We start from the raw sequence: 15,505 nt of genomic DNA, 5'->3' as shown, positions 1-15,505 counted from the left end.
CCCACCCTCCCTCACGAACCCTTGATAAGTTATAGATTATTTTTTCCATATCCTAATTCATCCTCAGTTGCCCCTCACCCACTTTTTGGTTATTCATCCCCCTGGGAGGGGATTCTAGTTGATCCTTGTGATCAGTTCCCCCTTTCTCCTCCGACCCTCCCCTAATCCTCTTGGTATCTCTTCTGTCCTTGTTGGCCCTGAGGGGTTAATCTATCCTGGATTCCTTGTGTTGCGGGCTCTTATCTGTAGCAGTGTGCATGCTCTGGTCTAATCCAATTTGTAAGGTAGAACTGAGGTCATGATAGTGGGGTGAAGGAAGTACCAAAGAACTAGAGGAAAGTTGTGTGTTTCAACAGTGCTATACTGCACCGACTGGCTCATCTCTTCCCTGTGACGTCTCTGTGAGGGAATGTCCAATTGTGTACAGATAGGCATTGGGTTTCCACTCTATGCCCTGCCCCTTCACCTTGGGTATGGTTTTATTCTGGGTCTTAGATGCCTGATGTCCCATCGACACCTCATGATCACAGGCTGGTGTTCTTCTGTGTGGACTTTGTTGCTTCTGAGCTAGATGGCCGCTTGTTGATCTTCAAGCCAGAGATGAGTCCCTTAATGCTTTCCATTCTCACTGTGTCCCTTGTCCTCTTTGGCAGCTTAATTTTCAAAGATCTGAAGGAGGATGCTCATATATACTAAGCATGTGTGTTTTCCTGGGCATGTGATCAAGCATGAAGTGCTATTCAGTGTTCTGATGTTAAATTATATCCTACGTACTTACATCTGTACTCACATTCTTGACTTTTTGTTATAAGTACAATCTGTCGAACGGCATCTACTGTAATTATACAGAGGAACGTTGTTATTACATCTGCTATCTATTGGATCCCTCTGGCCAACAGATGTGTTTCAACACATGTAGCTCCTGACATATGATGGGGCTCCATGCTAATAACTCTGCTATAAATTAGTAACTGATCATTTCCTTTGTGTGTGATTTTTAAGTTCTCATTATTATTGCCTTTTGTTACCAGTATCTTTATGAGTTTGATCTTGAACAGTGAATCCTAACATTGAACGTCTGAGTGAACATCTGATCATGATAAACCCAAAACCAAACCCACTGCCATCGAGTCTATTCCAGCTCAGAGCAACCCTGTGACAGAGGAGAACTGACCGTTTGGTTTTCCAAGATTTGACAGAGCAGAACTGCACCGTACGGGAGCAGACAGACCACTCTTTCTCTCTCAGAGTGGCCTGTGGCTTTGAACTGCCAACCTTTTGACTAGCAGTGGAGCTCACAAGCACTGGGCAATGAGGGCTACTTTCCTTCACCGCACTAGGTTGTCTCATTTTGTTTTCCATGGTTTGCACCTCACTGTATAACCCACCAGGAGTCCTTTAGATAGCATCAACAAATTGCATGCTGTAATTATGCATGCCTGGTATATATTATAAACACCAAGCTGTACGAAAATGACCACAGTAAAGCAGACAATCATTAAGTGCACGTTATTGCAAACTAAACATCCTAAGACAAGCACTACACTGCATCTCACCTTTAAAACCATCCCTGCTACACAGTGTGTGGCTTAATCTCTGGGCACATCATCCTTTCAAGTGTCCACTGAGGTAGAAGCCTAGTCCTCACTTCCCAGAAACCCCCTCTAACTTAGTCCCCAAATATTGAGAGAACTATGATAAATGGCAATACCTGCATGTTATAAATACACTGACCACTTTTCTGCCATTCTACTCAGTCTCTCAATGGTATTAGAAGGAATAGAACTTGTTCTATTGATTCCTTCTAAGCATTAATATACAGGGGGTGGGGGAGGAGCATGCAGATATTTGATTTTTATCTACAAAATTCCACTTTAAAAAACAATAGTTTCTACGTCTTTGTCACTGGAAGCCCTTACTGGTCTATGTGCAGAAACTGGAAGACAGCTGTGTGGCCAACAGATTGGATGAGATCCATACTTGTACCCGTTCCAAAGAAAGGTGACCCAACAGAATGTGTACATTATAGAACAGGATGATCAATAATACAGGCAAGCATAATTCTGCTGACAATCATTCAACAGTCACTGCAAGAGTACATTAACAAGGAGCTGCCAGAGATTCAAAATATTTAGAAGAGGACGTGGAACAAGGAATATCATTGCTGAGATCTGATGGATTTGGGCTAAAAGCAGGGAGTACCAGAAAGAAGTTTACTCGTGTTTTATCATCTATGCCAATGCATTTGACTTTGTGGCTCATAAAAAAAAACATGGAGAGTCTTGAGGAAAACAGGAATCCCAGAACACTTCAGTGTGCTTGTGTGGAACTTGTCCATGGATCAAGAAGCAGTTGTGCAAACAGCCTAGAGAATGCACCATAGTTGGAAATCCGGAGCAGTGTTGTCAGATCTGCACCCTCACAACACTTGTTCAGTCTGTATGCTGAGCACGTAATAAAAGGTGAACTACCTGAAGAACACGGTATCAGAATTGAAGGCAGGCTTCTTAACAACCCGCTATCTGTAGATGACACAATCTCGCTTGCTGAAAGTGAGCAGGGCTTGAAGCACTTGCTGAGCAAGATCAAGGATTGCAGCCTTCTCTCTGGACGACAACTCAATGTAAAGAAAACCAGTACCCTCACAACTGGACCAGTAGGGTATATCATGATAAACAGAGGAAAGATTGAAGTTGTCATTTTCCTTGGATCTATAATCAGTACTCATAAAAGCAGCGATCAAGAGAACGAAGGAAGCCATGCATGAGGTAAATCTATTGCAGGCAACCTTGATAAAGTGAGGAAAAGGATTATACTTTGAGGGCTAAGGTGCACCTGACTGAAACCACGGCATTTTCAGTGAGCTAATATGCATGTGAAAGTTAGACACTTGAAGAGGAAGATGCAGAATTGATGCAACGGAATGACGGTGCTGGCAAAGAATATCAAAAGCACCAGGACTGCTACAAGAACAGGAGTGTCTTGCAAGAACGACATCCAGAATACTCAGAAGCAAGGAGAGTGCGACTACATCTGATGCACTTTGAACATGGTATCAGGAGAGACCAGTCCCTGGAGAGGAGATCCTGCGTGGTGAAGTCCAGGGGCAGTGGAAGAGAAGGTCCTCAACACGATCAGTAGCCACAGTGATGGGCTGGGTGGGACACGATGGTGTGGATGGTGGGACCGGACGGTCTTCTTCTGTTGCAGAGAGGGTGACTGAGTTAGAACTGACACAAAGTCACCTAACCGCTCTTTGCTGAGAGCGCCAGTCATTTATGAACATGATCATATTCTCATTTCCTTCACCAAGCACTGGTCCTATTTCTATTGAAAGTGCTTGGTTGATAATTCTACCATCTAGTTCTTGGCAGATATGCCATCCTAATCAAGATGTGTGGCTCTGTGACAAGGTCATGCTTGTCTTCTCAGGTCTTGAGTTTAGGCCTTCATCTTGGACATTCTGAAGGCCATGTGCAGACTCGCTATCATGCAGTGTGGATGTTCAGCTCCAGCACCAGTTGCCTGGTTTAGACGGAAATACTGGGTTCGACTCAGCCACAGCTTTGGTTTGCACTTATGTATGCATTTAGGGGCTTCTCTTTCCTTTCTGTTTTTAGTATTTCTTCCTCACTTGCTGACAGTCTTGCACAGCACCCATGTAAAAGTGGAACCTCTTATCAATATGCGGTATTTACTGAGTCCCTGTTTGTTGTGTAGTACAGAGAAGGGAGATCTCTGACAGAAGCTACATTTCCTTGTCACCACTGTGCCCCTGGAACAGAGCCACATGCCACACATGGGCTACAGAGGAATCTGCATGGTCCATGCTGATGAGCTGGAGATCTATACCTGGGATGATGCTCCAATTTTTGGCAATTCATAGGCTAACTCAAGCAGTGGTTTGCCTTTGACATGTCCAGCTCAGAGTGGACACTGAGGGATGTTCAATGTGGCCAACTCCAAGGCATAGAATGGGGCTTCCCTCGGCTGGAAGCTGTGTTGTGGTGCATGCGGGTGCCTGCAAGGGTCACCCATGCAGAAAAGGCAGCACAAGCCAAGAGCACCCAGACTGAGGAGGAAGGAAGACAGAAAGTGCCAGGGCAGGGTGCTACACTCCAGATCAAGGCCTTTCAGAAATTACTTGCCTCTTCATTCGGCTGAGCCACCAGCACTACTGGTGTCTTCATTATCATCCAACACCAATCCCAGATGAGGCCAACTGCTCTTTTCACAGCCACCATCCATCTCCCGGCTGTCCTTGCCATGTTTGACCTAGAGCAGATCACAGTGTGTGCATTTCCCACTAGGGTGGGAGCTGAGAGGGAGGACTATGTCTGGTATATCTTTGTACACCTCCACCCTTCCCCAGGAACCGTGGTCCAGCCTTGGAGAAGGCAGTCATCACCTCCCTGTCATTTTCACCATGTGTGCCCAGTATAGGACATGGACAGAGCCACAGACAGCACAAAGGCTTGGCAGGATCTGCATGATCATTCCTGGAGAGTGGAAGAAGCTGATGCTCCAATCTGGGCAATTCACCCCCGAAGTCATGCAGTAGCTACACCCATTGTCTGGGGGCAGAATATGAGCATGCATTTCCTTTTAAATAATGTTTTGGTCTAAAATTGCTATTAGCTACTTCCAAGTTGTGCAGAGGGTTCAGCATTGTACTGCTCATCCCAAAATCAGTGGCTCAAATCCCCAAACTCCTAGAAACTCGAGGGAGCTCTACCCTGTCCTGTCAGCTGACTCCAAGTGCGAAGCAACTCGACGGCCATGGGCTTAGCTTCTATCACGAGCCCCGACTGATGGCGATGCTTTGCACAATGAACAGTGTCTGATGGGTTGCCCAATCGACCATAAAATCCCAATGGGCTTTTCACTGGCTGATTTTTTAAGAAATCACCAGGCCTTTCTAGGTTGTCTTTCTCATCTATAAGCTTCATTAAAACCTATTCAGTATCATAGCAACATCCACTACCTCAATGCCACGTGGATGTGGGTGGACAAGAGGGAACTGGCTGCGAATGGGGTTTGGATATCCCACCTGGAAGATGAGAAATCTACCAGACACTTCAGTGTCTCATTCCTAAACTAAGGGAGCCACCAGCCCCTTCTCTGGGACTGTACCCACTTTCTGTTAGTAGAAATAAAGGTGTGTTGGCTTGAGGGCTTGGGACCAGCGCACATCACTGCCCTCAGTGGGAAATCCCGCAGGGATCTACAGAACTCCTGTTATATCCAGTCTTCAAAATCCTTCTCAAACCCTGTCATGGAATTGCCTTTCCCCAGCTGCCAGCTCGTTACATCAGGTCAAAATCATTGCCTTAATCCACAGTGCTAGGCTTATATTTATAAGCTAGTAAGTGACAGAGGACAGAGCAGGCACTTTTAGATGCCGAGGCAGTAAGCCTGTCTTTATGCTATGGAATATTTCAGTTACTCACGGCCATTAGATTGGTTCCCACTCACAATGGCCTTATAGGACAGAACTGTTTTGTAGGATTTCTAGGGAAGTGGATCGTTGTAGGATTTGGGGAAGCAGAGTGCCACACCTGCAAAAGGACTGGTGAGTTTGAATCCGGGACCTTTCCGTTAGCAGTCTTTCAGTTTACACACGGTGCCACTAGGGCACTTTATTAAGGGCTCAGCATCTGGCCTTCTGGATCCATGTCCAAGGACGCTTTGGAAAATGACCACTAGCTATTCAGAGAAGAGCCCTGCTGCCATAGTGGATTACTCAGGCGGCTGCTAACCCACAAGGTCAACAGTTCAAAACTACCAGCTGCTCTTGAAAGATGAGATTTACTGCCTGGGAAACCCACAGGGGCAAATCCCCCTGGTCCCACAAGGTCACTTGGCTAGCAAATTACTGTCAAATAATCCGTTTTTTACTAGAAGAAGAAATTAGAACTGTGTACCAAAAAATAAAATTCGGAAAATTCACTTCGTTAGTCAGGGTAACGGACTCTACATTCCTATCAGTGAGGCCATTAAAGTCGGTTCCCTCTGACTGTACACTCTTCAGGCGTTCTCCCAGCCAGCAGGAGCATTGCGTGCTGACCAGGAATCCTCCATACCATTCTTTGCTGTGCATTGATGTCCTCATCAATGACACCCTTCAGCAGTATTTTTAGAATAGATTTAGGGTTCTTGTTCACATTATTTTAATTCTTAGAAAATGGATCATTCCCTTGCCAAATTTATACATCTGCACATGTTCGTGTACTGAATCATTCACATCTCTGCCAAGGAACTCACTAAACAAGCCATGGACCCCCTATCGTCATTAGTACCGCTGAAGCCCTGCCCCAGGTTCTCTCTCCCAGACATGGCCCGCCATTTAAATCAAAGTAACAAATGCGCAATTGACCTGAACAGAGCGCTTGGGAGGAAACGCTGACTCAGCATCCTGGAAAATGATCTCGTTGAGCGAAGTCATCTCATTTTGCAAAGTAGCAATAAAAATGAGTCTCCCATTCTTCCAGAGGCACCACTGGCATTTATAGCACATGATTCACGTAAAGGAGAGAAATAGCCTTTGCATTTTTTCCACACAGGAGCGTTATATCCTGGCCACTCACTGTTGCCTCTGCACACTCCACTGATGGACAGAACAGTGCCCGCAAGTTGCCATCATGGTTCCTTAGGGAATCCAGGGACCAGTGACTTACCTTGTGGAAGTTTCTGAAATATGCTGCTTTTTCATCTGGAAATTTTTCTAGCCTTCTGGGTCCTTTGCTGGAAGCCTTCTTGAAAACCAGCCAGCATCGCCGGAAAATCTGGAAGGGAAGACAAGCCCCTGTCAGCCATCTTTGTAACATCGTGTGGAACACCAGGGGTTTGCATTTTCAATTAATTTGTGCTGGGAAAAAAATTGTACTGGCACTTTTCTGACTGACAAGCTCTTTTAAGTCATAAGCATGTTGCTCATTCAAGTGACAACAGCATTTAAAAATACAATCGTTCATCTAAAAATGCTTTCTTTTCGTGGGAAAGTTTTCAAGGATGGAGCTTTCCAATAGGCTGGTTTCGATCATTCTTAATCTAATTAAATCGCATGAGTGTCAATGCAGTTGAAAATATTTATTCTCAGCATCTAGAGGCAGGCAATTCCCCAACAGCCATGCTAATGAAGTGGAAACTTAATAAGGGTAAGTGCAACATTTACATAATGCTCAATTTTCTATCCTTGAAAAATCCTCACCTTTCAAAATCATCTTACAGAATTTGTTTTTTATTACTTTTTTTAAGGCTCACCTATTAATGTAGAAAACAAATTAATACACTTTCACAATGGGACCATCTGTGTGGGTCTCATCCTTTTACTTTTATAATTAATATGCATCAAATACAGTATGCACTCAATTCTAAAATGTACAGACACAGTACATTGCTATACTCCTGGAGGAGGTAGATGTAGATAGACAGGGGCCAACATCAGGATCTGTGCCCTGCTATGTTATCGGCTAGGCATGAACTTGCAAGGTCAGCTGTTCAAATCTACCAGAAAATCCACAGGAAAAAGATGAGGCTGTCTGCTCCCATGAAGATTTAAAGCCTTGGAAACTCTATGTACATTCACACTGAATCCGCATCAACCAAAGAGCAGTGCATTTGAACCGGGCTTATAAAAACTATCCCTCATTGCCCAGTGGCTCAAGTTCTACCAGTTCTCTGCTGAAGAAAACCTGCGACCCTCTGCTTCCCTGAAGACAGCCAGCTTTGGAAACCCTGGGAGGCGCTGTTGCACAATCTCAGAGTTGCCATGAGTTGGAATTCACTCAATGGAGGTTTTTTTGGGGTTTTTTTGGTTTATTTTCTGACTAGTATGTTAAAAAAAATCAGGACTAATAATTACACAAACCAATGATCATTTACTGGGCCTTTCTTCATAGCTTGTAGAACTAAATCATATTGATCTTCAGATTTGCTGATCACTTTCCTTCCACAGTCATGTTTTTAGGCAAAGTAGTGAAAATGAGTTGTCTTCTCTAGTAATTAAAACCTTTGAGACACACATTGACAACTTTACATTTCAACATTAGCATACACACACACACACTTTTACTTCAGTACATTCTTTACAGTCGGATAAATTCATAGCCTCTGAAACTCTTGATTACTAGACATTCTCTTCTATTTCTTTAATGGCTAAGCTGACTTGTTATGCTTTTATTTTTATTAACACATTCACTCTCAAGTCTCCTAGCAACCCTTCAGGACGTAGTGGAAGTACCTTGCAGGGTTTTTGGAAGCTGCCAGTCTCTGTGGAAGCGGAGAGCCTCTTGTTTCTCCTGCTGAGCAACTGGTGGTTGTGAACCTCTGACCTGTGGTTAGCAATTTTGCGCTGAACAAACACAGGCCAGAGGCTCTCATTCTTTGGAGTCTGCATTGTTTACTACTCCCTAGAAGACAGTGTTCCCCATCCTAAGACAATCACGCTTTAAGGGTTTCTCAAATGCCGAACGTAGACAGTAATCACTGAATACACAGGCTTTCTGCGAGCCCATTCTGCCCACATAAAATGTGCACCAACCTGCTTTTGATACATCTGAAAAAAAGGGGTACAATAATCCTCAGACCCTTCTGTAACAGACTGTGTTTATCGGTACATTGTCTTGGGGTTATTCTCCTTGATCACCTTCTGTATCCTCAAAGTGAGCAATTGAAAGCCAGGTCTTATTCACTTCTAAATCTAGGCATCAGACAAGAAACACCTGAGACATAGGAAGTCAACTTTTTTCTTTTTTCGTTTTTTGCAGAATACGCATATACTCGTGGATAAGCCAAGTTTTTCAGCTTATTGTTAATGCAGTTTTTGTGGTAAAATTAGGTGCCTCAGCTGATATTCAAGTCGGCTTATACTCAGGTATATGTGGTAAGTGGCTGCAGGTTTTAATTATTACAATAGAAAAGTACAAGTAGTAAATAAAATATCATACCAGCATATATTTTTAGCTTTACCTCAACTCTACCTGAATTGACTTGGAGTACGTCCTGTGAACTTAAAACTGTACATAGACTAAGGGGCAATAGATGTAGACAGCACAACCAGACACGGAGGGACGGTTTGGTGTTGTATGAAATGATAAAGCTTTGAGGTCAGAGGGACTGGGTTTTGTACATGGCTACACGACTTACTAGCTGTGCAAACTAGTATTCCTGACTTTCAGCTTCTTCTTACAATAAAGGAAGCCTGGTAGCATGGATAGCTAAGCTGGACTAAGAGGAGCTCCTCTCTCACACCTGGAAGGTTTGTAAGAGGGCCTGCTCACTTCCTCTTTTAGGGAAGATGTACGTGCTGCACATGGCAAAACTGTATACAATTTTTCTTCAATGAAGCATCCTTCAACCAAATACTTAAATAGCCTTGAATCCAGAACAATGTGCGCACCCTCTGCTTGCTGTAAAGGTTACTAGTTGGTGCTGTGAGTTAGGTGCTGGGTTGCTAAGTGCAAGGTCAGTGATTCAAATTCACTCATCCCTGGGCTGTGAGGTGGTCTCTTCCGGTCAAGATTTCCAGGGTTGGAAACCCTCTGTCCTACAGGGCTGCTCCGAGTTGGAACCATGGCAGGGATGTGGGTTTGGGGGACAGGAATAAAAAGACATGATCTCAACCATAGGCACAATTGTGGACCCATGAAGAATGGAGTTGGAGTTCCAACTGAGTCCACTGTTGGCATCTTGAAACTTTGAAAAAGACAATAAGCTCTTTGAGCTCTGACCTTACAACGGGGAAAGACCATTATCTGTAGTTCAGGATTATTGTTATGATGAAAGAAATGAGGCGTACGAAGCACTTGCCACACACAGAGGTGTCAGTGACTAGACAGCTGGTAGCACAATTCATAAAAGGTAAAAGGATCTTATCTCTCTTTCAGCATATCCGTCACCATAATGGATATTTACATGTTTTCTAAAAACCATTGCTTGGGCCAAGGTGCTTTTAAAAGAGTCAAGGGATTTCTGCACATCTGTCAAAAACAAAAGGACCCCACAGCCATCAAGTCCATAGAGTAATCACCGTGACCCTGGCAGGGTCGAATTGCAAAGCCTTTGGGTTTGCAAGACAATAAAGCTATGGGATTAGATAGCTTCATTTTTCTTCCCCCACAGTTGCTGGTGGGTTCAAACCACTGACCTTATCGTTAGCAGCTCAATGCTTAGCCTGTGATGCCACAAGTGCTCCTGCCATTGCATCCTTAGTCATATGTAAGTATCGATGAACAACATTGCCTACAGATTCTATTGAATAAAAAAAATTAGATCCTGCTAAATACTCCAGGGTTTATATATAATTAGTCAGTATAGCTCATATATTTACCAATCTACAGAAAAGAAAAAAAATGCCTAAGATTTACTCTCTTAAAAATTACTCTCCACTATAGCATGATATGTCACGTTTTTTTGCATGAGTTTTTTTTTTTACTTAGGCTTTAATGTAATTCACACACATTTCTGTATCAGAATTGGGGCATTCTAATATAATATCCCAGAACATGAATGTTAAGTTGGAACAACTTGATTTCCATTTCAGGTTCTGTCTTCAATTAAACATCGTGCCGCGCAGAAATTATCGTACCTTCTCTAAGGCCTTATTTCCCAGGAGCCCTGGTAGGCTAGTGGGTCACTCACTGCGCTGCTAACCACCTGGTCAGTAGCTTTGAAAGCAGCAGGTGTAGGGACTTCTACTCCCATAAAGAGTTAGTCTTACAAACCCACAGGGACAGTTCTACTCTGTGCTTAAGGTCACTATGAGTCAAAATCCACTCGGTGGCAGTGAGTTTCCTCTTGAGTTTAAGACCTTACTTCCTCCCCTGTAAATTTACCCCAATGTACTTGTGAAGTGCAATAACTTGGAGGGAATCTTCTATCCACATCTTGTGTAACGGCTTCCCAGATGATTGAGAGTCACTGTGTGGTATACCATATATACTTGAGTATAAGCCAACCTGAATATTAGCTGAGGCACCTAATTGTACCACAAAGACTGCATTAACAATGTGCTGAAAAACTTGGCTTATACACGGGTGTGTACAGTAAGTCTCTTTGTATGTTCAGATACATACCAAACTCACTGGTTTTGCTTCCCAGCAGAACCCATCCTAACACACAGGGCCACTGCCAGACAGAAGAAACAGGAATCAAATGAATAACATCTGTGGGAAGTGATTGTGGAAAAACTCACTCTTAGGAGTCAAAACCAGGCCAGGGACTGACTATAGAGCATCCATTGGGCACATGTAAATTCACGTTGGCCACAACTACTTGTCTGTCATCGTGTAGTGGCTGTGTGCTGTTGTGATGCTGGGAGTCATGTCACTGGTATTTCAAATGCCAGCAGGGTCACCCAAAGGGAACAGCTTGCAGTAGATCTTCTCAGAGCAGAATAAGAAGGAAGAAACTCTCCAGGAAGCCCCTGGGGGCAGGTCTGCTTTGTCTGGCATGTCCCTGTGAGTTGGAATCAACATGGTTGCATCCTACAAAACAAAACCCTGTTCACTCAACTACAGGCTGGAGACCAATCGCGCCAGCTTCCCATTCACATCTTGGTTCTGGGTGTTCCAGGACTCAACCCTGCATTTCACCATCATGTCTCCATCTCTGATCTGTCAGTTTCTTGCAATTTCCTTGTCCATGGGCCTGGGGAATGTGGAAGAGCTCTGGTCAGACAGCTCGTGCAGTGTCTCTTTAAATTTTTGTTTATCTCAAATAATCTTGATTTTCCAACAGTTCAAGAAGTCTCATGATGACATGATTAAAACTATAACTTCTTTGGGAAAATATGAATTCCTCCTCCTGGTTATGGACTTGATCAGAGAGCTAGTTGACTTTCTGTTTTAATGAGTTCAAAACTATAGACTTTTAGTCTGAAGACTCAGTTTGCTTGTTTGTTTTCAAATATACTTTGAACTTCACTGGGGGAGGGGTCAGATCATACAAGTCCCCCATGTGAAGAATCGGTAGTTCTTACCCATCCATGTGAATACCAGGGAGCCTGCATGCCCGCAGCAGCCTCCACACCAAGCCTGTGGCTTTTGCAGTCGCAGTGGGAGGAGATGGCCCCTGTACTCTTCACCGGGCAGGGTCTTATGTCTGAATGAAGTCCTGCATTAAGCCCCATAAAGATGCTTCATAGGAGGAGGCTGGAGAAATTCCACAGTTGAGCAACAAAAGGTATTGTTTGAATCCAAGAAATCACTCCTGGGGTTGGACAGTGGGTGGGAGGAGGTTTATTTTTGCCCTTAAAGAGAATTCATGGATCTGTAGTGTACCTGAAATTCAGTACCTGGCTTTATTTGTTGCCCATAAATATAGGGCAGGCTAGAACTGACCTTCGAGCCGCAGTGTGTGGGAGTAGATGCTGCTCTCTCATTGGCTGGCACAAGGACACAGTGACTCTGGTTGGGGAGCAATAGAGCCACGCTTGCAGGGAGAGTCACCTTGCCCCATGCTCTGTCTCTGTAGATGACATGCTGGTCTGCCCCATGACTGTCCCGGGGGATTAGCTGATTGCACCATGCTCAGAATCATCTCCCACAAACAGTGGTTTGCCTCTACAAGCAGTCCCTGGATGGCCCCCAAAGTGCTCCTCACAGACAAGTCTGTTGTGTTGCCAGGACTCCAGAAACCCCTAGGATCTCCCTTAGACCCACATATCCTAAGTTTTCCGCCACATTAGGCAGCCAGTTTGCCAAAATTAACCCGACCCCCACCCTCATTCCCTTCCACTGGATGAAACCCGTTACCTCCCAGCGCTAGCATTTCCTCAGGGTTTTTGTCTGTTCAAGGTGATTTTACAGAAAGGGCAGTCCGGCTCTCCCTCTCCCCCCACCTAAGACTCACTGTGAAAGAAATGGCAGGGTTCTTGGCTTTAGTGTGTAGCTATAATTACATTATTTAGCTGGGCCTCATTCACCAGCTTTAACTAAACCAAAAGTCAGATTTAATGGGCTTGTTCCATCACAAGCTATTGACCTAATGAACCTTGTACTTCAGACAGGATTTTGGTAGGAAACTTGGAGAATTTTCTAATTACAGGAGTTGTCAGATCTGTGGGAATGCTGCCCTGAATTATCGGGGTGGGGTGGGGGTGGGGTGTCAGGGAAATGCTCTCCCAAAGGTGTTTAAAGAAAAGGACATGAAGTGGCAGGTGTGAAGCGTTTTATGTTTGTGTTACAATCTGAAGGTAAAATGCTTCTGATATGCTACCTTGGGGTGTACAATTTATTTATTCCAAACAGCCCATTCAGGTGAAACCCAATCAACCTAGCCCACTTGAGCAATAGGTATTTCAGGCTTCTGCAGTCTCAATGATGCCGTGCCGGCCATTGTCCTCTCAGTCTATACATATGGGACATTATAGGACCAGGCTGATTCTAAAGAGCAGCTAGTACCCTGAGTTATGTTTTATGGCTCCGGTAAGAGAGTTGGTTATTATTTCAATGATGGCTCGTAAATACAATTGCTGTTAACTCTCATCAATACCAGAATCACTCTTTCAGTCAATAAATATTCACTCAACAAAGAATGGAGACTCTATTACAATGCAGGTATCATTCTAGGGTCGGTGGCTATAGTCATGAGTTAAGAATAATAAAATAAACAGCATCCCAGCCTCTCTTCCTGATCTTATGGAAAAAGGATCGCAGCACTCAGAGAATTTATACAAGTAAATTGTATACACTTGTGTGTATAAAAAACACACAAGTAGGTGTGTTTGTGAGCATTAGGGTCAATTGCGCTCATGCTGAGGGGGACAGGGCTGGGGGCGGGGCAGTAAGAAAAGAGGGTAAGTCTACACACCTGGGGAAACAGGGCTTCCCAGAGCATTTGGAACAACAACCAAATCCAACATTATTAAGTTAGTCGTGAAAGTGACCTACTGAGAGTGACACTACACTGCGTGTCTGGACTGTGCATCCTGACAGGATTCACAGAAGCAGAGATAGCCTCGCATCCTGTGGAAAGGATGGTGGTTTAAACCACAGAACCCTGCCCTGAGACCTTGCCCAAGGGCTTTCAGGAAGGCAAGAAGCTAGTGAGATGGGTGGTGGCCCAGGTTAGTGAGATGTTAGATTGAAGGACCCAGGCCAGAGAAGGAGATGGCTTTTCTTAGAAAAAGCCAGTGCCGATTGTTAAATCATGATTAAATCATGATATAACTCAACATTTTAAGAAAGCGTTAATTCAATTATACGAGCATCAGAAAAGCACATGTTAAGGCAAAAATATAGTATTAGAGATAACGACAGCTTATATGACCCAAGGTTTATTTAGTAGAGAGTTCAACAATTCTGTATCTGTAAGCACCTATTAGTCTAGCCTCAAACAACGGACCAGAAAAATTGTAAAATCATAGTAACACTTAAAACAATTCAGTATTTGAGAAACAATAGCAAATTGATGAAATAGATGTATGGAGGATACTGCACCCAATGATTGACATACTACAGAAATTTTCATGACCACAAGGAACATAAGAGAAATTGACCATAGGTTACAAAGCAGAAAATTTCAATAAGAGTAATTGAAAATACTCTTTTTGAAAAGTTCCCAAGGGTTAGACATTATCTAATGAATCTCCAAATAGTCCTTAGTTTAAGTGAAAATGGGATTTAGAAACTATTTCATATGTGTGGTAATAGAAACTGTTTAACAAAACTTAGTTGTAGCTAAAACAGTACTTAAAAATTAGTTTTATATGGAAGTGTTAGAAAGGAGGAAAAGTTAAGTATTAATGAGCTCAGTACCACTTTGAAGAAATAAAGGAAACAAAGAGAAGCATAGAAAATAAAACACTAAACATAACTAGTGAAATACGAAAGATAAAGAATAAAATTCAGATATCAACCATGAGTGTCTTAAAACAAATATTTATTGAGTGCTGTTTCCCATTTCATTCATTTCAATTATTAATTGCTAATAACTTGTAATAAGACTGACCATAAAAGAAAAAGCATAAATGGCAGTACAGTATTAGGAAGGAAAAAGAATTTCAATTAAAATGTTGCAGCTACTAAGGGCTTAATATTGCTAACAGTTTCATCAATTAAATGGACGGTTTTAAAAGGATAGATAAGTTCCTGAAAGGAGACAACTTACTACATAGAATTTATAAGTGAAAAACAGTGAGAGAATCTGTGAGGCTCGGGAAGACAAAAATTGAGTCTCGGATGACACACACTCCACCACGCCAGGAGGCTGAGGCTTCAACAGAGAATTCTGCCAGACATTTGTTTGGAAAGAAACACCAGTGGGCTCACATAAAATGTTCTCAGTCTACTAATAGGGAAAGGAGTTTTTATTTTTTTGAACTCAGATTAAAAATTTTAAGAAGGGTGGGGGAAATTCAAATGCAAAGGTAAATCACCAAAACCAATTTGGGCATACTCCAATAACACAATCACTACTTAAAGTTATACAATGAACCAAGACCATTGATTTATCATAAGATGGGAAGGTGATGATCTCAAAATCAGTAGATAAGATTATAAAT

At 43.1% G+C, this 15,505-nt stretch overlaps 1 protein-coding gene across 1 annotated transcript in view; it reads right to left on the bottom strand.

Annotated features, from left to right (window-relative positions):
- Window positions 1–15,505, bottom strand: part of DOK6 (docking protein 6) — a 172,990-nt gene that overhangs the window by 149,371 nt on the left and 8,114 nt on the right. The window contains exon 2 of the mRNA XM_045296075.1: window positions 6,678–6,785. Within this exon, the coding sequence (XP_045152010.1) occupies window positions 6,678–6,785 (108 nt within the window). The remainder of the gene's footprint in view (window positions 1–6,677; window positions 6,786–15,505) is intronic.

The sequence above is a fragment of the Echinops telfairi genome, unplaced genomic scaffold (assembly GCF_000313985.2).
Source record: "Echinops telfairi isolate 266 unplaced genomic scaffold, ASM31398v2 ScPeMD7_7400;HRSCAF=8409, whole genome shotgun sequence".
NCBI lineage: Eukaryota > Metazoa > Chordata > Mammalia > Afrosoricida > Tenrecidae > Echinops > Echinops telfairi.
This window is presented reverse-complemented; position numbering and strand designations above follow the sequence as displayed.